Consider the following 26,747-nt stretch of genomic DNA (forward strand, 5'->3'; position numbering starts at 1 on the left):
TTAGACCGCTGCTTCATAACTGCTGTTTCTGGCGAGCCTGCAGGCTCGCCAGAAACACGGGGCATCAAGCTCCATTCGGAGCTTGATAGATAGGCCCCTATAGCTCATATACATATCCAGGAGAGGAGGAGAGGGTAGCAAACATCATGACCATAGTTACATCATCCCTACACCTGCAATGTGGCGGAGCCCACCACCGCTTTGTGCTAACCTAGGAAAGTTTAGGAAAAGGTCAGCCCACCTGGTGCAAAACCGCTGAATCTCACTAATAATTACATACCTTTGTGGCACTTTTTAATTCAGAAGCATCAAACTGGGCTGGGGTTTTAAGCAAAGCCAAAATAATGGTTTCAAGTTGACCTGAAAGGGCTTTCTTGAGGTCTTCTTCTAAAGACTGTAATAAAAGAAAATGAATAATAAAAAAAGCAAAAATGAGACATGATTTTCTGGGAATTACTTTTTTTTCTTTTAAGGTTCTAATGGGTTCCGAGTATCAGGCAAAAATGCAGTTTTTGTTCTCAGTGTTATGCAATGATAATTATATCTTGTTTGCAGTATATTAAAGGGACATTAAAAAAAACATTTTAATTGCAAAATATGTATGTTGTCTTGCTATAGAATAACACAGTTTAAACATTTTTAAAACAAACAGCTTGCTTGCTGTAATTATTTTTCAATAGACAGACTCCACCCACCATTTGTCTTATTTGGTGGAGCCAATCTAAGCTTGAGTCTGCAGACAGTAAGGCTAATTATGGTCACTATGTTCATATTAACTGCATTGTTTTGCAGTTTTTATCTGATGAAGCCAGTTAGGGACAGATACATAGCAGAGTTAGCATTGAAAAGACTGCAATGCGCATTTCCAGTTCTGAGAATTAGAAAATCCACAATATTCAGAGCTAAATTGCATAAAAAGGGTTGACAAATTAATAATGAAAATATATTTAACAGTTGTTTTACTATGTATAACTAATCTTTTTACATTAAAATATCCCAGTGTTTACTGTCCCCTTTAAAAATGTTATGTTGATTATTTGGTTAATCCATAAACATGTAATAGACAATATGATATGTTAAAACTAGGCTGAACAATACAGATAGTCATTTATACCATGAACTTTCATTTATTATGTAGTTAATGTAAGATAGTAAAATAGATGCTAGATACAGGGAGTGCAGAATTATTAGGCAAATGAGTATTTTGACCATATCATCCTCTTTATGCATGTTGTCTTACTCCAAGCTGTATAGGCTCAAAAGCCTACTACCAATTAAGCATATTAGGTGATGTGCATCTCTGTAATGAGAAGGGGTGTGGTCTAATGACATCAACACCCTATATCAGGTGTGCATAATTATTAGGCAACTTCCTTTCCTTTGGCAAAATGGGTCAAAAGAAGGACTTGACAGGCTCAGAAAAGTAAAAAATAGTGAGATATCTTGCAGAGGGATGCAGCACTCTTAAAATTGCAAAGCTTCTGAAGCATGATCATCGAACAATCAAGCGTTTCATTCAAAATAGTCAACAGGGTCGCAAGAAGCGTGTGGAAAAACCAAGGCGCAAAATAACTGCCCATGAACTGAGAAAAGTCAAGCGTACAGCTGCCAAGATGCCACTTGCCACCAGTTTGGCCATATTTCAGAGCTGCAACATCACTGGAGTGCCCAAAAGCACAAGGTGTGCAATACTCAGAGACATGGCCAAGGTAAGAAAGGCTGAAAGACGACCACCACTGAACAAGACACACAAGCTGAAACGTCAAGACTGGGCCAAGAAATATCTCAAGACTGATTTTTCTAAGGTTTTATGGACTGATGAAATGAGAGTGAGTCTTGATGGGCCAGATGGATGGGCCCGTGGCTGGATTGGTAAAGGGCAGAGAGCTCCAGTCCGACTCAGACGCCAGCAAGGTGGAGGTGGAGTACTGGTTTGGGCTGGTATCATCAAAGATGAGCTTGTGGGGCCTTTTCGGGTTGAGGATGGAGTCAAGCTCAACTCCCAGTCCTACTGCCAGTTTCTGGAAGACACCTTCTTCAAGCAGTGGTACAGGAAGAAGTCTGCATCCTTCAAGAAAAACATGATTTTCATGCAGGACAATGCTCCATCACACGCTTCCAAGTACTCCACAGCGTGGCTGGCAAGAAAGGGTATAAAAGAAGAAAATCTAATGACATGGCCTCCTTGTTCACCTGATCTGAACCCCATTGAGAACCTGTGGTCCATCATCAAATGTGAGATTTACAAGGAGGGAAAACAGTACACCTCTCTGAACAGTGTCTGGGAGGCTGTGGTTGCTGCTGCACGCAATGTTGATGGTGAACAGATCAAAACACTGACAGAATCCATGGATGGCAGGCTTTTGAGTGTCCTTGCAAAGAAAGGTGGCTATATTGGTCACTGATTTGTTTTTGTTTTGTTTTTGAATGTCAGAAATGTATATTTGTGAATGTTGAGATGTTATATTGGTTTCACTGGTAAAAATAAATAATTGAAATGGGTATATATTTGTTTTTTGTTAAGTTGCCTAATAATTATGCACAGTAATAGTCACCTGCACACACAGATATCCCCCTAAAATAGCTAAAACTAAAAACAAACTAAAAACTACTTCCAAAAATATTCAGCTTTGATATTAATGAGTTTTTTGGGTTCATTGAGAACATGGTTGTTGTTCAATAATAAAATTAATCCTCAAAAATACAACTTGCCTAATAATTCTGCACTCCCTGTAGATAGATGATAGATAGATAGATAGATAAATAGATAGATAATAATAACTATATGATAGATAGATAGATAGATGATAGATAGATAGATAGATAGATAGATAGTAATAACCCTGTAGGAACGGAACAAACTTGAAGGAAGGGTTATGTGACTCCACTAGGAAGCAGGGCATGGGGTGAATTAAAGGACAGGGGGACAGGCTGAGGAGGGGGGTTTATAAACCCGCAACAGGAAGTAGCAACAGTCATTTTAAAATCGGAGCAGCACGGTGGAAGAAATTTCTTTGCTTACCTGTAATGGAGGCTTTACTGGCAGAGTTGATGGAGGTGGCCAGGGAGAAGGGAGCCAACTGGATTAGGGAGTGCTTAGGTACGGCTGGAGAGGCAGCCACAGGTGTGGAGGCGGCAGTTCCCATCCCCAGAGAGACTGCTTCCAGGAGGAGTGGACGGCCTGCAAGGAGGTCTAGGCCACCTGAACGACTGAGCCCGGATCTGGGCACCGGTAGGACAAGGAGGGGGAGCAGTAGGCCTACCGGTGGGGAGCAGGATGGAGTGCAGCAAGGAGCAGGACCAGATGTGATGGCCAGGCCCAGGGCGGGCTTGCGGCCTAGTGCGGCGGATACCGGTGATGTCAAGGCCTGGTGGTCGCAGCTGGGGCCCCAGGCAGGAAGAGGCAGACGGAGGGGTTACCGTTCGGAGGCACGAGCAGCAGGTAAGAGGTTGGGGCTTGGGGGGAGGAGTCAGAGGTGCTGGTTGGCAGAGGGCAAGGAGAGAGCAGGGGAGAGAGTGGTGAGCTGGATGCAAATGGGGAAACTTGGGGGCAGTGAGGGAGATGCTGGGGAAAATGGGTGGGGGGGGCTGACTGCATGGGGGGACCTCAGTGGGGGGGGTTTGGTGTGGGGAGTGGTATGAGCCTGGGGATAACAGGCATAATGGGGGCATGAGGGATAGCCGGTGCAGGGGTAGATAACCCTGATAACCGGTGGAGAGAGCAGCTATAAAAGAAAATGCAGAAGGGGCAATTTAAGTAATTAGGGAGGTGGACGGCCCAGAGAGATAGGAGTGGGCAGGGGTAGCTACGACTGCTGGTAGGTTTTTCAGATAGATAGGGGGAGGTAAGGGTAGGTGTAGGGGGCAGGAAAGGGAAATGGGTTGGTGTCCAATGTTTGTAGGTTGGCCCGGTACTGGGAAGGTGGATGGGGTGGTGTTTAGAGGGAGGGGAGGCATGGGGGTTGGAGGGGGGTAGAATGGATTGCTGGGGCAGCAGTAGCTGGGGGTCTTGGACAAGGGGTGTGGATACGGGTGGGGCCAGGGGTAAAAAAAAAAGAGGGGTGACCTATAAGGAGGAGGGTGGAGAAGGGGGGGCTTGGCAGGCGGGGGTGCAAAAAAAAAACTAGGAATGTTGATGGTTTATTCTTGTCTTGCAGAGGGAAGTGCCATTACAGCCATGGGAGAGGTGGCTGGCGAAGCTGCCAGGGATGCGGAAGTGCTGGAGGATCTGGAGCTGTGGACGGAGCCGCCGCTGGAGTTGGAAGCCAGCTGTGACTTCGGGGAGGAAGAGGACCCACTGGAAGGGACATCAGCAGGAGCAGTAACAGCTGTCCAGGTAGGAGATAACTTTTATAATTATTCACTCTCATTTGATGTGTGCATTACTCTACGCTACCCTGGGAAGGTTTGGTTTACCCTCCCTCTAATCCTCCTGATTGCTATAATTGGAGCAGTCTAGCTACACCTGGGTCCAGTCACCTTTTTGGGAAACTATTCCTGTGTATCCAGCTTCTGCCCTGATACAGCTAGCTGGCCTGCTGTTGAAAGCCAGCCTGTGCCCATTGGCACATTTGGGTGTCTTTACACTTTGTGAGTACCCTGAATCTTATATGTGCTTATACTTTATGGTGATTGATTCACACATATGGCGCCTCTTTCATTTCCTTGTTATCTACAGGTAGGAGATATATCTGCCCTGGTGCAGCTTTTGAGGTTGTTGTCCCCGCCACGGGGAGGGGGCAGGAGGCAGGGAAGGGGGTGGGAGGTTGGAGAGGAGGGAGTAGAGGGGTGGATTTGACTGGTTCCTCTTCCTCACAGGTTGCAAGGTCCAGACCTGGTACGGGGCGGGAGCATACCCCCCTGAGGAGGCGGGACTCATCTAGAGGGCGAAGGAGGTCCAGGTTGCCACTGAACAGGAGGATTGGAGGGACAGAGGTGGTATCACCAACTTGGGCCAGGGTGGACAGGTCCAGGGACAGGTGCAGACACGGCAGGGGGAGGTCCCCTGCCAGGAGAGTGCCGGTGAGACACCTCCTAGTGGCAGACAGAGAGGAGATGGTCAGGAGACTGAGAGGCCCCAGTCGGGAAGGGAACAGCAGGCCAGACGAGGGAAGGAGAGAAGGAAGGGGTTGAAGGGTTTAATTGCAATTTTGGAAATGTCAAAAGGTCTTGGGGGGTTGCCAGCAGCAGCGTGGGCCCAGCCGGGAGGAGAGGTTCAGGCGGTGGTCTCACAGCCAGGGGGAAGTACGGTGGCCACGGTAAGTACAGTGGCGAACAGTGGAGAGACATTTAAGGTGCCGGAGGATGCCTTAAGGAGGCCTTGCTTGTGTTCGGTGGGACCATTGGGTATCCACCTCACTAGTGAGTTGAGGGAGAAGATCTGGAAGAGGGAATTCTTGGAGATCCTGTAATTGCTTCCCTTGGATCAGGTGCTGGAGGTGAAGGAAGATGATAAGAATAAGGGGAAGAAGGAGGACGACGAGAGGAAGAAGCGTTGGAGGAAGCTGCCCAAGACATTTGGGAATTGGTCCATCTTAGCGAGTGTGTTGAGTGAGAAGTTTCTTGAACAAGGGTTGTAGTTGTTTTGTTATTATCACAAGATTGCGAGCACGTATCGGACGTATGGTGGGGCGGCCTGGTGGCGGTACGTTGAGAGCTTCAGGCAGCATATGGCGGTGAGGCCTGAAATGCGATGGGATGATAGGGACATGGGTCGAAATCATGATGCCTCTTAGGTGGGTCAGTCCTTTCGGGTTGACGGGCCAGGGAGCAGGAAGCGGGGGAGGGAGTGGAAATACGTTGACGGTTATCCACAAAGGCCTCTGCTCTGATTTGGGGCATCATGCAAGTACAAGCACGAGTGCTCAGGGTGCGGGGGAATTAATTCCTTCACCAAGTGTTTCAAGAAAGTGCGGCAGGGGGGCAAGCCTGGAGAGGTGGGTAATGCGGGCGCGGACCCCAGTGAGGGTAGAAAGGATGGTACCGTGGCTAAGGGAGTACGCCAATAGGTGGGGGTACGCAGCGGACGCCGAGTTATTGCTGATGGAGCTTAGTTCAGGTTTCATTATTCCGTTTAAAGAACAAGAAGTGGGGGTGTTTGGGGGCAATTTGAAATCGGCCAGGGAGTTTCCATCGGTGGTGAGGGAGAAGTTGTGCAAGGAGGTAGCATTGGGTAGGATGGCAGGGCCTTTATAGGGGCCGCCGTTGGGGGGTTTGTGGCTTTTTCCACTGGGGGTGGTACCCAAGAAAGGGGCAGGACAGTTTCGAATGATCCATCACCTTTCGCACCCTAAGGGGTTGTCGGTTAACAATGGCATCGATCCAGAGCTGGTATCGGTGAACTATGCTTCATTGGATAGAGCGGCATTGGTGTGAAAGACAGGACCATTGCTAGCTAAGGCAGACATGGAATCAGCTTTCAGACTGTTGCCGGTTCACCCTAGATGCCACCATTTGCTGGGCTGTTGTTTTGAGGGTTCATTCTTTGTGGACCTGTGCCTTCCTATTGGTTGCTCGATCTCCTGCTCATACTTCTTCTGTGGAGTGGGTGGTTAGGCAGAAGTCTGGGAAATCATCAGTGGTACACTACCTGGATGACTTCTTATTTGTTGGAGCGGCCGGTTCCAGGGATTGCGAGCATCTGGTAGAGGTTTTTGGGGAGGTGACGCATGATTTCGGGATCCCAGGTGCGGCGGACAAGTCGGAGGGTACGGTGTCTTCATTAAGTTTCCTGGGTATCCAGCTGGACACAATCCGTATGGAGTGCAGGCTCCCGGACGACAAGCTGGAGGACCTTAAAAAAGTGTTGGGGGAGACATTGGCCGTTAAGAAGGTCATGTTGCGGCAGCTGCAGTCATTTCTATGTAAGCTAAATTTCACCTGTCTGGTCATCCCGATCGGCAGGGTGTTCTGCCACCGGCTGTCATTGGCAACGGTCGGGGTGTCGGAGCCGCGACACCATATCAGGTTGACGAGGGAGCTGAAGGAAGACTTGAGGGTGTGGCTTGCATTCCTGGACGAATTTAATGGAAAATTGATTATCCAGGAAGTAGGTTGGTCTGACGACAGCTTTATACACAGATGCTTCGGGGGCCCAGGGATGTGCGGAAGCGTGGCCTGCCAGCTGGGGGGAGGTTGTCGCGCTGCGGGTGTGGTCCCACATTTTGAGGGACAAGAGGGTCACCTTTCACTCAGATAATTTGGGGTGGTCATGGCTATTAACAGGCTGATGGCTAATTCCCCATCAGTGGTAAGATTACTGAGAGTGTTTGTGTTGGAATGTCTGCGCAACAACGTATCTTTCAGGGCTATCCATGTACTGGGCAAGCTAAATATTATAGCTGATTCTTTGTCCCATTTCTAGTGGGATTGGTTCCGCTTGCCAGCACCAGATGCAGATGAGGAAGGGGTGCCCTGACCAAGGGACCTGTGGAGTTTGGGTGGTATGGGGTGTTCAGTCTGATTCAGGGAGCTTTGGCTGGTACCACATGGAGGGCGTATGCCCGCATGTGGAGGAAATGGTGTGAGTTGGAGGGGGGAAGGCATTTGCTGGGGACTGAGGGAATCCAGCTGAGGGTTTTGTTGACCTGGGTGAAGAGGTGGGGGGAAGAGAAGCTGTCGCCTTCTGAGGTGAAAAATAGGGTAGCAGCATTGGCATTTTGGTTTCATTTGTATTTGTGGTGAGGATGGTGGTTAGGGGTTTGTGTTGGGGAAAAAGGAGGAAGGACGGCAAAAGGCCGGTGATGTTTGCGATTTTGAAAGGGGTTGTGGGTTGCTTGAAAGGTTTGTGTTTTTCATGGTTTGAAGAGACGTTGTTTAAGACTGAATTTATTTTGGCCTTTTTTTGGGGCATTCAGGGTATCGGAGATAGTGGAATGGAATAGGAGGGATGATGGGGGCATCCGCGGGGACTAGGTGATTTTAAAGGAAGGGGCAGTGGAGGTGTGGTTGAGAAGGTCCAAGACGGATCAGATGGGAAAGGATGTTTGATCAGTTTGAGGGAGATTGGGGGTGTATGTTGCCCTGTGGCAGCAGTCAGTCATTACCCCAGTCTCCGCCCGAGGAAGAATGGTATATTAGTGGTATAATTAATGGTATTATAGCTGTATTCCGGAAGGCCTTGAGGGTCTTAGGGGTCTTAGGGCTTGGGGGGATGGAGTTTTGGTCCCATTCATTCAGAATTGGGGCTGTGACTGAGGCAGCTGGGTTGGGTCTGGATGTGGCAGTGATTAAGAGGATTGGGAGGTGGAGATCTGAGAAATTTCGGGGGTATGTCAGGCCGGGAATAAGGGTGTAAGTAGGGGGTGTGGCAGCTGATAAGGCTTTAATTTTTCATGGCAGGTCCGGTGAGATGCTGGGTGATTGGGCATTCGTACGTTTACTGGGCCAGGAAGGCTGCAGCTGTGAAGGAAGATGGAGTGCAGTTAGGGCTGTCTAGGGAGCAAGTTGTGATAAAGTGGTTCGGGGTACGGGTTATAAAGTGGGGTCAGCTGGTTGCAAAGGTGGTGGAGTATGCTAGATTGTTTTCTCCCCTTAAGATTTTGGTAATAGATGTAGGGGGGAACGATCTTGGATTCATGTCTCAGAAGGAGTTGGTGTAGGATATTAAGAGGGGGATGGAGCACTTACGGAAGCTCTTTCCTGGTGTGATCATAGTTTGGTATGAGATTGAGAGTCGGTTGGTGTGGAGGTCAGCGTGGGATTCAGGGAGGTTGGAGGCTTCCAGACGGAAGTTTAACAGGATGGTGAGTGGGTATGTGAGACGGATTGGGGGTGTGAGCCTGAGGCATGTGGAGTTTGAGGGTGAATCAGGGAAGTGCTTCTACCTGAAGGACGGGGTTCACCTCAATAAGGTGGGTTTACACCTTTTTAATTTCACGTTGAAAGAGGGGATTGAGAAGGCCTTGGCTCTGGGTGGCGGTTCTCACCCGGGGGTGAGTGGTGGCGGGGTGCTTTCTGTAGTTGGTAGAGGTGGCAGGGTGCTTGCTCTGGTTGGTAGAGGCTTATGCCTGTAATGATGTGGATGGGGCTTCCTGTTTCAACAGCAGGGGGTTGGTTTAATAGTGATAGCCCCTCCCCTGGGTAGGACGGGGCTTGTGGAATGAATAGTAGGGGCAAGCACTGTGGTTGTTTGAAAAGTTAATGTTATTTATATTTATTTGTTATGTTAATAAAGGAGCTGCGGCCTTTCAATTCCATACAGAAAGTGTGAAGTGTGTTTTGTAGGTGGGGTAGAATGGCAGCTTGACAATGTGGGGTCAAGATAGATAGATAAATAGATGATAGATAGATAGATAGATAGATAGATAGATAGATAGATAGATAGATAGATAGATGATAGATAGATAGATAGATAGATACAGAAATATGCATTTTTAGCCAATCTGCATTATTACATATAGCTTGCATGGACATTTTTATTAAGACTATATGATTAAATGCACTGCTACCTTTCCTGTTTCTTTCTGATAGGCAGCCTTGATCCGCTGGCGCTGCTCGTTGGTTCTCTTAGTTAAAATGTCAATAATAGTTCCTTCATCTACCTCTAAAAAATTATTACAGAGAAAACAGGTTAACTTACAGCATCTGAGTTTAAAATATGCTCTGAAAATCCTTGGTTTCAAAGAGCTATGTTTAGACAAATTAACAAGCATCATATTGTTTTAGGATGTTTGTTAATGTATATAAATATAGGATGAATTTATATTAAACATCACAAATAATTATTCTAAAGTACATAATGTGTTTGAGAGAAATAAGTTATTGATGATTCTATGCGTGTGTATTTATTGTGAATTAATATTGTGGTCTGTGCATATGTTCTTAATATTATTTTTACAAGAATCAAAACTTGTATTTATATTTAAAAAATTAGTTATCTAACATCTAGATTACGAGTTATGCGTGCTATAGGGAAATAAAGGAACGCAACAAAAATTGCGTTATTTATAGCGCAGCCATTACAAGTTTTGAAACAGCCGGCTTGTGCGTGCGATGGTGGTTTTAAACTCCATACTGCACACAATTCAAGCGTTGTTTTGACGTGCTCGTGCACTCTTTCCCCATAGACATCAATGGGGAGAGTGGGTCAGAAAAAAGCCTAACACCTGCAATCACGGAATGAAAAGCTACGTAATGCAGCCCCATTGATGTCTACGGGGAAAAATAAAGATATGTTTAAACCTAACACCCTGACATAAACCCTACGTCTAAACAACCCTAATCTGCCGCCCCCGACATCGCCGACACCTACATAATGTTATTAACCCCTCATCTGCTGCTCCCGATATCGCCGCCACCTAAATAAAGCTATTAACCCCTAATCTGCCACCCCTACATCTCCTCCACTATACTAAAGTTATTAACCCCTATTCCCTCGCACCCCGACATTGCCCACACTATAATAAATATATTAACCCCTATTCTGCCGCTCCCCAACATCGCCACCACTAAATAAAGTTATTATCCCCTAAACCTCTGGTCTCCAATATCACTGCCACTAAATAAACCTATTAACCCATAAACCGCCAGCCCCCAACATCGCAACAACCTAAATTAAACTATATATTAACCCCTAAACCTAACCTTAACGTAACCCTAACCCTAACCCCCCTAACTTTAACATAATTAAAATAGACCTAAATTAAACTTACAATTATTAACTAAATAAATACTTATTTAAAACTAAATAAGCGCGAGTGTGTGTGTATATATATATATATATATATATATATATATATATATATATATATACAGTATATATATATGTGTGGGTGTGTTTCTGTGTATATGAGCGTGTGTGTGAGTGTACATATAATTGTACAACATTTCTAATTGCTTACCTTTTGCCTTGATAGCCTTAATCAATGCAGTAACGTCCTCATTTGGATCAAACTTTGGCTGTGGTTTTGTATCTGACCCACCATGTACTTGCTATAGAAGTAAACATATAATATATTTTTATTATATCACATTAGAGAAGTATAGATGCCCCCTTGATTCATAAAATATTGTCTATACACTACATTATGGTCTGTTTCCACCCAGTAGAAAAACTATGTAAAGTGTGGGGGGTTTTACTGGATTTACAAATTTAGGACTATTCCATTCTATTGGAAACTTTATTTTATGTGGTTATTTTCTCTTTTGATGTGACTATTCACCATCACATAAACTTCCCCAATACGTTGCACATCTTTATTCCAATCCATCATGGATGCTCATTTCTCTTGTTTTCTTGTTAATAAACACAATCAGTTCCTGGTTTAAAGGGACATTGTACTAAAATGTTCCCCTTAATGTTTTTCCAATGACTCGTTATACCAGTTGCAGCATATTAAATGTATTGGAGGTTAATCCTTTATGTTTATTTTGGCTATACATTTAATACCATGCAGCAGGAATAGGTCATTGAGTACACATTATGGAAAAGTGAATTTTAAGGTGCTCTGTCCCTTTAATAATAGCTAAAACATATATAAAATTACTTTTAAACTGTGAAATTTAGTACATAATTTAAAGGGACAATAATGCACAAAGAAACTGCTCTAATATGTATTACTATTCTACTGTAATATACTAGCATGTATCTATGGGGTAATCACAATACTAGAACAGATAATCTAATGATTTTACTACAAAATTTACATCTAAATTAAGTTAATAAACTTTTCTTAAGGATTGTGATCAATGCTTATGTTTGTATCCCTAATAGTTATAAATGAACATTCTGATCAATATTGTATATCTGTTTCACTGTTTAAGGGAAAAGATATAAACAGATATTTTAGTCAACTTTTTTCTTTGATTCATATAAAAGAGGGTATTTCAAAATACATTTTTTGTTTTACTTTTGTAATAAATAGTGTTTCTTTACTGAATAGATCATTATAGATTTTTTTTTCAACGCATGTAAATGCTTTTATTTAACCCCTTAAGGACCGGGCATGACAGACAAAAACTTCTCCAAAAGACCAAAGCATTTTCAGCATTATTGCCATCACTACATTTAAACAGAAATAGAGCCTTATTTTATATTTACCTATCAAAACTACAGTATATATTTTATTTTAGTAAACAACCCAAAGTATTGATCTAGGCCCATTTTATTATATTTCATGCCACCATTTCACCGCCAAATACGATCAAATAAAAAAAAAAAAACGTTCACTTTTTCACAAACATTTTCACAATCTTTTGTTTCTCACTGAAATTATTTACAAACAGCTTGTGCAATTATGGCACAAATGGTTGTAAATGCTTCACTGGGATCCCCTTTATTCAGAAATAGCAGACATATATGACTTTGTCATTGCTTTTTGGTAATTAGAAGGCCGCTAAATGCTGCTGTGCACCACACTTGTATTATGCCCAGCAGTGAAGAGGTTAATTAGGTAGCTTGTAGGGTTAATTTTAGCTTTAGTGTAGAGATCCGCCTCCCACCTGACACATACCACCCCCTGATCCCTCCCTAACCCCTCTTAAACAGCTCTTTTACCTCCCCCACCCACCAAAGGTCACCAAAGGCTGCTTTTTTTTATAATTTTTTTTTTAGATTTTTTGTAGTGTATTATCACCCCTTACCCCCCAACCTCCCTGATCCCCCCTCTATGTACTTACCACCATATTAGGTACTGGCAGTTGTCTGCCAGTACCCAGTTTGCAGCAAATTAGGCAATTTTTCCTCAATGGATCCCACATAGGATCCCTCTCATTGCCCTTCCTCCCTCCTTCCCCCTCACTTTTTGGCACTTTTTTTTTTTCCTAACGTGTTGCGTGGCATAGCGGTCCAACCCACTCCCACCCTCCTCCCCCCTCCAGCGATGGGCCGCCCACCTGCTTCCCTCATTACACTCCCACCCTACTCGTGGGGTATGCAGAAATAGTACGATCTTGCTATTTTGAGCAAGATCACACCAGAGAGAAGCCCTGGACTGCAGCGACGTATAGGTGGTGCTGAACGTTGGTGGGTGGGAGTGTAATGAGGGAAGCAGGTGGGCGGCCCATTGCTGGAGGAGGGGGGAGGAGGGTGGGAGTGGGTTGGACTGTATCGATAACTATGCAAATCTATTTCTGCAGTGCCCCACTCGTGGGGCATGCAGAAATAGCAGGATCTTGCTATTTTGAGCGAGATCACACCAGAGAGAAGCCAAGGACTGCAGCGACGTACAGGGTACGTCGCTGGTCCTTAAGGGCATATAACGACCAGTGTCATACAGGGTACGGCGATGGTCGTTAAGGGGTTAATATGCATGACAGATTTCTTTTTTTAAAAACTACAAGTACAATGTTCCTTTCAGGCTGTTGAATAAAATCCAAGAATACTTAGAAAAACATTCAATGGGTGCTTTCTAAAGGTGTGAAATACCATTGGTAAGAGTGTCTCCATACAAAGTATAAGATAGACCAATAACACAGAATAAATAAGCCAACAAAATGAACTAGGATGGTGGAAGTTGAGATGCTAACTCCTCAGAACTACAAGAGGTTAGTGGCCTCAGCAAGTCTGCAGCAGAGCTCGGTTCTGCCCATGGAGATTATACTAGGGAATTATGTAGTTCTTTAGGCCTACCTACGTGGGTGAGACGCACTTCAGATGCCACCTAAGGCATTCTCCCCTCCCATCAGCCAGCCATCTCTCCTCCCATTCTTCCTCTCTCATAAGCTCAAAGTCATGACCTACCAGGAGATCACATGAACTCTACCACATAGGCTCCATAACCACTGAGCTGTACAAACCGGCTAGTTAAAGGTACATTCCGATCAAAATTTAAATGCACGTAGATGAATCATGTATTTGCAAAAATGCTTCTAGTAAAAGTTATCACTATTTTAGTCTTAACGTTTTTCTTTGCATGTGCATGTGAAACATAGCTATATATTCATAGTGCACTAACATTTTAAAGTGAAGGTCAATTTCGATGAATTAGTGCCCGGTTTTTAATAATCCTTTTAAAAACAAGGGCACTTTAATTCATCAAAATTGACATTACACTCGTTTTCTTCAAAAACTTACCTTTTAATCCTGACAGCCGCTCCAGCGATTCCATCTATAACTATTATTTGAATTTTTGCTAATCCATACATGTCTTTAAAACCGTTGTATTTTCTCTGAAATCTCTGAAGGTAACATTTCCATTTTGTTATTATTCCTGTGTAAAAATGTATTTCTAGCTACTAGACAACCCAAAATAATTAAATGTATTTCATTTTACTTGAAATAATTTTGAATAAAATATATATACACATATAATTTTCATTCCTATTTTAGTTGATTTGCAGTTATACTTACAGTACAACTCTCTTGGTTAACCTGTTCACCATTTTTGAGCATCTGCTGAACTACAGAAGAAGTTTGTTCTTGCTCCATTTTTTCTGTAAAATAAATAAAAAGATAGATAAACACATACATATATACTTATTTAGCAATCAGTCAACAGATTGGTATATCTCCACTTGCTGAACAGTGATCAGTGAGGTTTAGAAATTTAAATTATCCACAAAGACCAATTGTGATGGTATAAAGAAATATGTAAATAATTTGCAGCAAACTAAGGTTTCATGCAAACACAGGTATTATGTTGTAATTCAGCATAAGGATTTAGGAACGTTTTGCAAATCAATAAATGCAAACTCAGAATTCCTAAAATTTGGCACTTGGCCAAACTGATCACACTCTTAACAACTTAAAAATCCCAACTCAGTAAAGTCTGGATACATCAAGTCTACTGCAAAGCAATTGATATAGGGCTAGATAACGAGTGGAGCACAATTGTTTTCGCCCAAGCGATAAGAGGTTTATCACGGGTAATTGCGCTCATTGGGCTTACCATTCTTATTCCGAATTGAAAGCGATTCCCGCTAAATTGATTACCATGATTTCAGAGCTCTGGTTAACTGTTTTGTAAAACTAAAAAGTTGCACAAAAAACATTAAAAATTCACTCCAAAAGTATAGTTACGCTCATAATAACACTATCTAATAAAAAAAAAATTTTTAAAAAATTGCACAAAAAAGTTATAAGGGCTCAAAGATATGAGGTCAAAGGGTTTTAACATAGAGATACATTCATATACATATAAATATATGTATACATATATTTATGTATTTATATGTGTACATATGTATTTACAGACATATATACAGATATAAACACATAAACACACACATACTATATATATATATATATATATATATATATATATATATATATATATATATATATATATAGTATATATGTAATTATATGATGTTTTTAATTTATTTCATGTGTCATGTGTTTACAAAAAAGTAATGAGTTGACATGTTTTGTTTGGGGTCATCAGAGAAGCAATTTATTTATTTATTTATTTTTAGCTTGGGTTTATTGTTCCCATACCACAACTTTTGCAAGTTCTAAATCTACCTGTATGCAAATGTTAGAGCTACACATTAATTTGTAAGAAAATATAGACGTTTCAGATGATACCACATTGATATGTTTATACATGTCTAAAACAAATGCATGCCAACACCCTTCTAATTATTTCAGCATATTTTATGCAAGATCCCAAACCCTAGCCAAAACCTCATGGAAGACGTTAACTTTCCTATCAAGAATATGTTTCCCTAAGTATCCTGGTTTCCCTATGTCTAGCAACAGTGGGTAAAATATATTTAAGACTTCAAGGAGAGGACACACATTGAAGCACAAAGAGAGTCACAATAATTAAGTTTTTAAAAGTGACACTGTGCAATTTAACCTTTTGCTCATTAACTTACAATTGCTTAATTTTTTTTTTATATAAATTTCTTGATGACAATTAACTAAATTTCCTTAAAGATATACAAAGAAAGACCTTTAAAAGTGTAGTGTGTAATGACAGGTCCCTACATTATTTAGAAAAGCAAGAAATGCATATAAACTGGGAAATACTGCAATTTAAACTTTAATGAATGAAAGTGCCCCTGTTTTTAATAGTATTTTTAAAAACCAGGCAATGAGTCATGAAAGTTTAGATTCACTTTAAGAAGCCTATGTAGAGAGTGTGTGGGGTTGCACTCTATGTCACAGCCCAGCAAAAATAGCAAATGAAGGGGGGCAGAGGGACAAAAGATACCAAGTACGATTATAATTATTTTACTATAAACACTTTTAAAAAAAATATATATATATATTATGCATTACTTATACACTATTCTATTTTTTCAATGCAACATTCTTAAAGTCTGAAATTTACCATCATTTTAAGAGATTGCAATTGCAGTCAACATATTTCAGAATTGTACCTTTTTATGTTTGGTAAACTAACGTGGAAAAAATATTATTATTTTGAAACAATGCCCTATGGGCAAAGTTTTTAAAGATTGCTACTTTGATGCTAAATATCTGCTTTTTTTAAGAAAAAAACTTAAAAAGTGATTAGAGATCCTCCCAAATGTCCTCTATTTGGTCTGTAGCCATAACAAAAGATTCTCAAAGTAACAAAGAGTGATCATAACATGGTCACATTTGAAATTTCTTTTCATAAGCAGTGTCTTAAAGGTTTAACCAAGACTTTTAATTTAAAAAAAGCAAAATTCAACAATTTAAGGAAATCATTAAATAACATAAATTGGGACAAAGTATTCTCTAATAAAAATACAGAGGATTGGGGGCGGAGCTAGCCAGCCTAGGATGGCCGCGGCTTAAGTGAGCTCCCGAGCCCTATCTGGCTGAGTGGCACTAAAAAGCCTAACTGAAGTGGGGAAAAGTCGCCCAGCAAAGTGGATTGGGCTAATCATAGCTCAGACAGCCTAATGTGAAGCTGGAGGACGGATCGTTATCGGGCCTGGGGCGATAATATAACGCTACGCTTGCTTAGGTCTTGATCCACGCTAGATTTTGCAAGTACCGCACTCCGGACTCCTGAAGAACTACGCTAACCTGAAGCGGAGGTAAGCTAAAGGTGAAAGGGGTAGGCAACAGACCTCTTTTCAAATTGTACCTAGGAGTCTGGTAATAGCCGCAAATGTTCCGGGCGCGGAGCGCGCCATCTTTATAACTGCAGAGAGAAGGGCAGGCTAAATGGCGGCAAGCAAACATGTAGTCACCAACACGCTACCATACCACTCCAGTATTATATAAATATAACTAAGCGGACACACATCCCATCACTGCATGACATGAGCAAGGATGCTATAAGGGCAATCAACGTAAGAAAAAGAGCAGGATAGGCCTGAAAGGGGGAAGACAACGTGATCTGCTACATCTACACATAGAGACAACACACTTTCCTCTAAGTCAGCATAGGAGAAAGAAGGAATTAATTCAGAGGTAGGCCCTGGGTGATACAAGTTATATCCCATAAAAGTCTGGGTGATTATGCAGCTACGTCACAATCAATCAGTCCAGCAAATATAACCCAGCAGTTTTCTTGACATATGCATTAGAAGAGTGAATAACTTTAACAATCTCCTTGCCCTGGGGAAGTCAAAATAAGATATATATAGACTTTCTAATCACGCAGAACTGGCGTCTAGCCAGTGGGAAATATCATCATGTCTCCTAAAAAACTTGGTAGAAAAGGGATAGTCCCTAAGCAAAAAAGCCATCCTACACCTTCAGTAAACAATTTTTTCAAAACAGTAGAAGCCAAGTCTGTCACACTCAATCCCATAGAAGACCAGGACTCTGTAAATGCGTACTCCTCTTCTGAGTCTGAATCTGAAATGGTGGCAGATGCTGTCACTGTACCCAAAGCCTTATTTGAGTCACTACCCTCGAAAAAAGATTTCTCTACCCTGATCTTGCAGGTAAGGCAATGCATTAAAGATGAAATAAGTGACCTTAAAAAGGAACTGTCGGATATTGGTCATAGGGTGGAGGCAGTAGAAAACACACAAGACACGCATGCGACAGCACTGTCAGATCTGCATAAGCTCATATATAAGCAAAATGACGTAATTCATGACTTAGAGGAAAAAATAGATGATGCAGAAAATAGGAGCAGGAGGCACAATATTAGAATCAGAGGGATAACTGAATCTATACCTGCATCTGGTCTGGAACAGTAACTACAAGATCTTTTTAATTTCCTCAAACAAACGGAGTCACCTCAGACAATAGATATTGACAGGGCGCACAGAGCACTTCGCCCCAAGCCTCCGGACTCACAACCCCCCAGAGATGTGATAGTACGTATTACCAATTTTCAGGTCAAGGAGGAGATCATGAAATCATCCCGAGAAAGGCAACCTATCAAGTACGAAAACGCAGATATCCAGATGTTTGCAGATCTTTTGCAAAGAACTCTAACCAAACGCAAAGAGCTCAAACCTCTTACCTTGTTGCTTAGGATAATGAACATTCCATATAGATGGGGCTTCCCCTTCCATCTAATAATCATTTGGCAGGGGAGGAGATTTGTTTGCACTACACCAGGGGATATCCCCAAAATCTGCAAAGAGCTAGACATCCCTACGCCAGAGTTGGAAGAATCTCTGGGAACACAAGATCAGCAAAGCAAAGAGTCCAGTATGGTCCAGTTGCCTCAGAGGAAAGTCTGGCAGCAGATACAAAAGAAGAGGTCTTGCAGAATGACTACAGACAGCCAAAATCCAGAGTCTGAAAAGGGATGAACGCATTGAAGCTGATTGTATCCTTTTCTCCTTTGTTGCAGTGACTTTTCTGTATTGTTGTTTCTTCTTTCTCTCCTTTCCCCTAGGTCTGACTCCTGAAGGACTTTCATTGGTTAACAGTTGGACTGTAGTTCAGGGTCACCAACCCTTCAGTATCTATATTTGTTATAATTATCCTGTTCATGCCTCATTGATTGCAATGTTTTGTTCTTAAATTGTAAACTCAATGTGCTCAGCCAGTTGGGAGATAATCTCCCTAGTAGTTTAGATGTTTTACGTAACTCTTCCACTTATTGGAAGAAGAATGTGGTTTTTTGTTTGGTCTTATGTTCATGTACTTAATTTTATTGTTGTTAATTTTGTTTTATTGTTTAGCCCAGTGTGCCCAGATTTGATGTCAGGAGAGCTTGGTAAGCTGTCATCACTACATTACCCATCACTTCACATAGGAAACTATGACGAGTAGGGAGGGTCAACAAGAACTGGTCATTATCACTCAAAACACGAAAGGGTTAAACTGCCCAAATAAACGTAGGATGGCAATAATGGATCTGCAGAGAAGGGGGGGCACATCCTCATGCTGCAGGAGACCCATTTCAAATCTAAACATATTCCCAAATACTTCTCCTCTAGCTATCCACAGCACTATCACAGTACAAACGCTGCTAAAAAAACAAATGGGGTTAGCATATTAATTCACAAAAACATATCATTCACTAAAACTCATGTAGAATGTGATAGAGAAGGGAGATTGTTATGTATCACAGGGCTTCTCTTTGGCAAACCTGTTACATTAGCTAATGTGTATGCCCCCAATAAATTCCAGAGCAAATTTATTAACACGGTCACTAATTCTATAGTAACACATGCTAAAGGCTCCCTGATTATTGCAGGAGACCTCAACGTCCCCCTTAACCCCAAGATTGACTGCTCAAACCCAGACACACGACAAAAAACCCCTAACATGCATAGTATCTGGCAAAATCTCAAATTGTTAGGAGTTCACGATGCCTGGAGATACTTAAACCCTCAGAAAAGAGATTTTACTTTCTTTTCGAGTCCAAATAAATGTTATTCAAGATTAGACTATATCCTGGTAGACCATCTGGCCTTGTCATACATTAAAGCAGCAGATATTTCACACACTACTTGGTCTGATCACTCTTTAGTTTCTTGTAGGCTGGCGTGGCCTTCGGCTCCCTTGAAATCCTTTCAGTGGAGGCTAGATGAGTCTTTACTGGTGGGAAAAAATCAGGTAAAAAAAGCTGGCCAAACATATAAAATCTTATTTCATTCTGAATAATACACCAGATGTTCAAATACCGATCATATGGGAGGCTCATAAAAGCACAATCAGAGGAGAACTAATCAAAACAAAGGCACATATAACAAAGAAAAGGAGGGAAGAACTCACCTTATTAGCCAAAGACATATCTAACCTTGGCTACTTACATAAACAATCCCCGGATAACGTTCTAGTCTTAGAAGAGTTGACTTCTAAAAGAGATCAACTAAATAAGCTACTTCAGATAAATGCGCAAAAGCAGCTATTATCCTTCCAACAAACATTTTATAGGGAAGGGAATAAACCCGGAAAATGGCTGGCGCGGGCTTTAAAAAAAAGACAACAACAAACATATGTTCACTCGATTAAAACTGACTCAGGTAAACATGTTGAAGACACCCACAAAATAGCTGAAGAATTTAAGAAATTTTACCACAGGTTATACAATTTGTTCCCGGATAGGTTAGACCACACTCATCGCTATAAATGCCAACAATACTTAGATCAAGTTCAAATCCCGAAACTTAGTGCAGAACAAAAAGATGTTTTAAGTCAACCTTTCAACATTAAAGAGGTAATAGAAGCTATTAACACCCTAAAACCAAAAAAAGCACCAGGTCCCGATGGATTCTCTAGCCTCTATTACAAGACATTCTCTAAATATTTGGCCCCCTATCTAACCTCTTTGTTTAATTACATAACAGACATCTCAGCTTTCCCAGACACCATGTTACAAGCTAATATATCAGTCCTGGAAAAACCGGGTAAGGACCCAGACAAGCCGGCCAACTTCAGACCTATCTCTTTGCTTAATACTGACCTGAAATTATACGCCAAAATACTAGCGTCCCGAATTAACAAGTTTCTCCCACAATTAATCCACCAAGACCAGGCAGGCTTTGTGCCCACAAGGGAGGCGAAGGACAACACTGTAAAAGTACTCAACCTCATAGACTACGTTTCTAAGACTGAGCTCCCCACACTGTTCCTCTCTACTGACGCCGAAAAGGCTTTTGACAGACTTGACTGGACCTTTTTACAGGAGACACTGAGATGATTTGACTTCCCAGCACAGTTTATTCACAAAATTATGGCCTTATATACCAATCCAACAGCCCAGGTGAGAGTGAATGGGACGCTATCAGAAGCTTTCGAGATACGAAATGGCTCCAGACAAGGATGTCCCCTATCCCCTTTATTGTTTATCCTTTCATTAGAACCCCTAGCAATCAAACTTAGAGCAAACTCTCGCATTACAGGTATACAAATAGGAAATAATCATCACAAATTAGCCATATATGCCGACGACTTATTAATGACGCTGACTGACCCCCTTACATCTATTACCCATGCAATGACAGAGCTAAAGTATTTTGGCATGGTATCTAACTTTTCGGTCAACATGTCCAAGTCCGAATTCTTACCGATAGGGATTCCGAAGAAGACACTAGGTGAAATCACAGCGCTATGCCCTTTGAAAGTACAACCCAGGTATCTTAAATACTTGGGCACTAATTTAACACCCGATAAATTGTCCACGCGTAAATATAACTATGGAGAGCTGATCACAGAGTTTCACTCTCTGACCTCCTCCTGGTTATTAAAAAACATTTCCTGGCTGGGCAGAATACAAGCCGCCAAAATGGTATTGTTACCTAAAGCACTCTATATCTTACAAACTGTACCCATTCAACATATCTCCACAGAGATTAATATTTTACAAAAAATTATGAATGATTACATATGGCGACACAGGCCGCCACGTATTAATAAAAGTACGATTTACAAGTTACCAGCACAGGGGGGCCTAGGTGTACCACATCTCAGTTCATATAAACTAGCCATTTCCCTTCAAAGAGTCATAGATTGGTGCAGGCCAGAGGGCACACAGCCTAAAGGATGGGTACAAATAGAAACTCACTTAGCAGACACAAATTACATGGGCAATAAGTGCTGGAATCTTACAGCCTTAAAAAATCCTAACATTTCAAAATCCTGTATCACTAATGAAACATGGAGGGACTGGTTACTAGTCCTTAAAATGTTCCCAAAAATATCCACAAAATTCTCCCCACTCACAAATTTACTAATAAATCCTGAATTTCCCCCAGGCCTTCAAAATGTAAGGAACATAGACACCTCGCCTTCCTCTTACGTACAGATACACTCACTTTTAAACAATGGCAAGCTAAAAACAAAACAGCAAATAGATCCAATGTCTATTCCTTTCTTTGCCTCTTGGTTCAATTACCACCAAGCTAGACACTTTATTCTATCACATAGGTGCAAAGCTGACTTCTTACGACCCCCAACACAGTTTGAGCAAGCGTGCTTAAGGGACTCAAAATCCCTTAGGTCAGTCTCATCACTATACAGACTAGTTTTGGAGAACAGATTTCCAAAACTACCGTCATACACAATGGGGTGGGATAGGGAGTTGGACTCAAATACTCCACATAAGGAATGGCTTGATAGATTTAAAAGGCTAACGCGGTCTGCACATTCCTCAGGGGCGAAAGAAACCAATATAAAAATATGTATGAGGTGGTATTTAACACCGGCAAGACTCAAACATATCTATAAAACAAGCTCAGGCACTTGTTGGAGAGGTTGTGAGCAGGTGGGGCATATGAAACATATTTGGTGGGTCTGCACACCCATTAAGAACTTTTGGGTAGAGATTTTTAACAATGTCAATAAGGTACTACACACACAATTAAACCCAAATCTGGAGGTTATTTTGCTTCAGCACACACCTCAAATAACATGTAAAATCCGTAGGCAGTTATTCCAAATTATGATAAATACAGCAAAACAGATGATCCCCAGATACTGGAAGTCCACCAAAATCCCTGATATAAATGAATGGAAAAGATTAGTCAACAAAGATTTGATGTTAGAGAGGTTTCATTACTTGCAAGTGGGTAATTTAGACTTTTTTGAAGATATGCTCTTCTTATGGGAGTCTTTCCAATATGGGCACAACTGAGAATAACCCCCTATTTAGACACAATTAAGGGTATAAATGGAATTTAGCTTTCGGTCAGGGCATACTGGGTTCACTTATTATTATTTATTTTTACTTACTGTTATTATATTTCCTTACTTTCCTGTATTTTTGCTTATTTTTTTTTGTATCTTATTTTACTGCGCACAGTTGAGGCGTATAAAGCTTGTAATGTTATAAAAGGTTAATTGTTAATAAGCGCAGTCCTATATCTTAGAAACACAGGCATCCTATACTGTATGCATCTCTAGAAACTTTCACTAAGTGGGATAGCCAAGGACTTAAGCTCAGATGAAAAGAGACAATTGCACATGGACTGCATTCTGACCTGCTGAAGGCCTTTGCAACTTTCGGTTATAGGCGTATAAGCGCCACAACTGTCCTTAAAGAAATATTGTAGTAACGCTGTTTTTTCTTTTGGATTTTGTTTTATACTCTGTTGGTGTGAAAAATTAATAAAAATTGAATATATAAAAAAAATACAGAGGATAGGGGGCGGAGCCGGAAGCTACCATGAGAGCAGTGTAAAACCGGAGCTCCGTGCAATCAGCCATGAATCTACAATAAATTCTGGCAATATATTAACCATCCAGCCAGCAAAATATGGGAAACGATCAATGAACCTCCGGTGATCATGACAAGCTAATTTTCACGAAGCTGCGACTTTCAACACGGCAATTATCACCTATAGCACTGAACTCTTTGGCTGCTGTGCCATACCCTAGACCAGAAGAGAAGCCTAATCACCATTAAAAACTTTGTACAGCAAGTGAAGTACAAACCGCCACTACGCAACAACCGCCAAGGCGACTCTTAACAGATCATCAGACTTCACAGACAATCCTCTTTAGCAGTCAACACAATCTGGGCAAGCAAGAACTGCAACAGTGAGTGGTAAGCTAATAAACTATATAACAGCAAGAAGCACTTACACTACATGGCCCTGTGAGGTACACGCACCACGGGTGCAGATAGTAACCCCCCTGCAAGATAAACATTTAACTCAACTCATCCTAACACTTTATACCACTCAAGTCTCAGCATAATAAAGAGGGGATAATTCAGAGATACAAACAGTGGCAAAGGTCCTTACAGTTGCGCTATAAAACCGCAAACCAAAGGACAAATCACTTTACTATCTCTATTAGCATCACCGGAAACAGAGTTCAAACTGCATGACTGTAAAGCAGAATATTGCAACATAAGCTGTAGAACTCACAAAAAGTTATAACCTTTAACTGCATCTGATCACACTTCCAGTAAAGAAAGAAAGTTTAATAACTTCAGCAAGGCTTATTCGCTGTAGACATTGCACAGCTCCTTGAACATTAATTGTACTTACAAAGACATCCAGGCGCACAGTCAAATCTGACAAACCTACCAAATCAACCACCATTAAAACACTTACTATTTCCTCCTTCTTGCAAGCTGCAGACCCTTCTGAAGCTCCGTGTGCAGATACCAACATAGGAGGAAAATCCCCGAACTCAGACTCCCAACATGGTGTTAATACAAACTCACAAATTCCTGAGACGCAACTGTCAGCATCACTACTATATAATTTGCCGTCCAAGCAAGATATAGCAAATATAGAGCACATGCATCAGAGAAGAGCTAGCTAACATGGCACAAGACATTCACACTTTAGGATTTCAAATAGAATCGCTAGAGAACAATCAAGACCAACTCAAAGAAGAAGTGCATATTTTAACTGAGCAAGTTTCATCACAACAGGAAATTATACATAGCCTCCAGGAAAAACTAGAAGACCTGGAGAACCGCAGTCGGCGAAAGAATTTAAGAATTCGAGGGGTACCTGAGGATGTTCTACCTCGCTACTTCCCAGTATATCTACAAGCCCTGTTACAGCATATCAAGGAATCTTCACATACAACAGATATACAATGGGTGAGAGCACACCGATCCCTCCGTCCTAAACCCCCTGACACAGCACCACCCAGGGACATTGTCATCAGATACAAAAACTTCCTAGAGAAAGAAATGCTATTGAATCAGGTCCGTAAGAATCGGCCAATTAGATTCAGAGGCACAGTGATTCAGTTCTATCAGGACTTATCCTATGAAACTTTACAAAAATGGAAAGAATTTGCACCCCTCACAACATCATTATGGAACAAAAAGATTCCCTATAGATGGGGCTTTCCGGCACAAACATGGGTCCTCAGGAACAACACCAGACTCATATGCAGAACTCCGGAGGACATACCTACTTTTTGCTCATCTTTGGGTATTGATCCCATAGATACAGATTCCACAGCTGATACGGCATTACCCACTACCAAGAGACCAAGTGGGAAGACACCCGCTTGGCATACTGTAACTGCCAAGAAAGGAAAAGCCGCAGCTTCTACACCACAGAGGAAGGGTGTTTCCAGCCCAAGCTATTCTAGCACAACCCCTTGAGCCTATATAGCCAAATATGTAAGATTTTAGGATGTGCTTAATGAGGTTTGAATACAAGACAAATTCCCATATTGTTTGTAGCACATATCTACAGACTATAAGACTTGATAGTCCATAATATTAGTTAGCCAGAATGAATAATTCCCAACTAGATGTGACAATAGGGCTTGTAATTGCAATTTAAATTCAAATTCCCCAAATAACACTCTCATTATGCCCTATATTAGGAGGAGAGATTTGTATTTATGTTCAAGTAACAGTTACATATCACGCTTGTTTGTTATTTGTTTGCATTGTTTTATTGCACCGTTTACATTATTAACGTTTTATTTTGCAGAAAAGTTGCATTCTTAAAGTTACAGTGCACAGACTTTGTACCAGATACCGTGCTGCATTCCAGACATCTGTGTTTTAACATATAGGTAAAGATGCCACAACTCACAGGTAATACTAATCACCTATTAACGCTGTTGACACAAAACACCAAAGGCCTAAATTTGCCCCACAAGTGCTCCAAAGCATTATCAAATCTATCAAAAAGACAAGCAGACATCCTTTTTTTTACAGGAAACTCATTTCCAACATAACAAGGAACCCAAATATTTTGGGAAAACATATGCCACGCACTTCCACAGTTCAGGACCTAGCAAAAAAGCAGGAGTTAGCATCTTAATTAAAAAAGACCTACCATTCACATTGACCCACACAAGTAAAGATAGGGACGGCAGATTCTTGGGACTAACAGGACTTTTATATGGCAGACCTATAACGCTGGTGAACAAATATGCCCCAAACTTTAAGCAGGCCCCTTTTTTCCAAAATATATTCAAGAAAATTTTAGATCTCGCAGTGGGCCCTATATACTTAGCTGGAGATTTCAATTTCCCTTTACAACCAGCAAAAGACAGCACTAACCCTAAAATCGCGGTATCCAAAAATCTCTATGACTTTATGGAAAATTTGAAAAATCTCAATCTATATGACATATGACGCTTCATACACACAGATAAAAGGGATTATACTTTTTTCTCAAACCCTAACAAATCCTACAGCAGATTAGACTATATATTTACTAACCAAAAAGGCCTTTCTTCTGTGCACCATGAGATCTCACCAGCATCATGGTCTGATCACTCAGCAGTAAAGTTAAAATTTTCATGGCCTGAAGTACACTTAGAACCCTTTAGTTGGAAACTAGATGAAACTCTTCTGAACAACCCAAACTCTCTAAATATACTATCAACGCTCATCATAGACTATTTTACCCATAATGTCAACTCAGTAGATGATAACTATTTAATCTGGGAAGCACATAAATGTGTAATTCGAGGGGAATTAATACAATTAAAAGCCCAAAAGCAGCAACACTACCGCCAACAATATAGAGATTTAATAGAAACATTTGCAAACTAGATCATGCATTGAAACAAAACC

At 41.5% G+C, this 26,747-nt stretch overlaps 1 protein-coding gene across 2 annotated transcripts in view; it reads right to left on the reverse strand.

The window, feature by feature from the left end:
* The window catches only part of LOC128647917 (annexin A1-like), an 85,379-nt gene that overhangs the window by 40,300 nt on the left and 18,332 nt on the right, over nt 1-26,747 (reverse strand). For both annotated transcript variants that reach the window (XM_053700603.1, XM_053700602.1), the window contains exons 2-5: nt 14,291-14,373; nt 10,842-10,932; nt 9,450-9,544; nt 281-394 (exon numbers count right to left, since the gene is read on the reverse strand). In XM_053700603.1, coding sequence (XP_053556578.1) covers nt 281-394; nt 9,450-9,544; nt 10,842-10,932; nt 14,291-14,368 — 378 coding nt within the window. In that variant the 5' untranslated portion in view covers nt 14,369-14,373. The remainder of the gene's footprint in view (nt 1-280; nt 395-9,449; nt 9,545-10,841; nt 10,933-14,290; nt 14,374-26,747) is intronic.

The sequence above is a fragment of the Bombina bombina genome, chromosome 2 (assembly GCF_027579735.1).
Source record: "Bombina bombina isolate aBomBom1 chromosome 2, aBomBom1.pri, whole genome shotgun sequence".
In the NCBI taxonomy this organism is placed as follows: domain Eukaryota; kingdom Metazoa; phylum Chordata; class Amphibia; order Anura; family Bombinatoridae; genus Bombina; species Bombina bombina.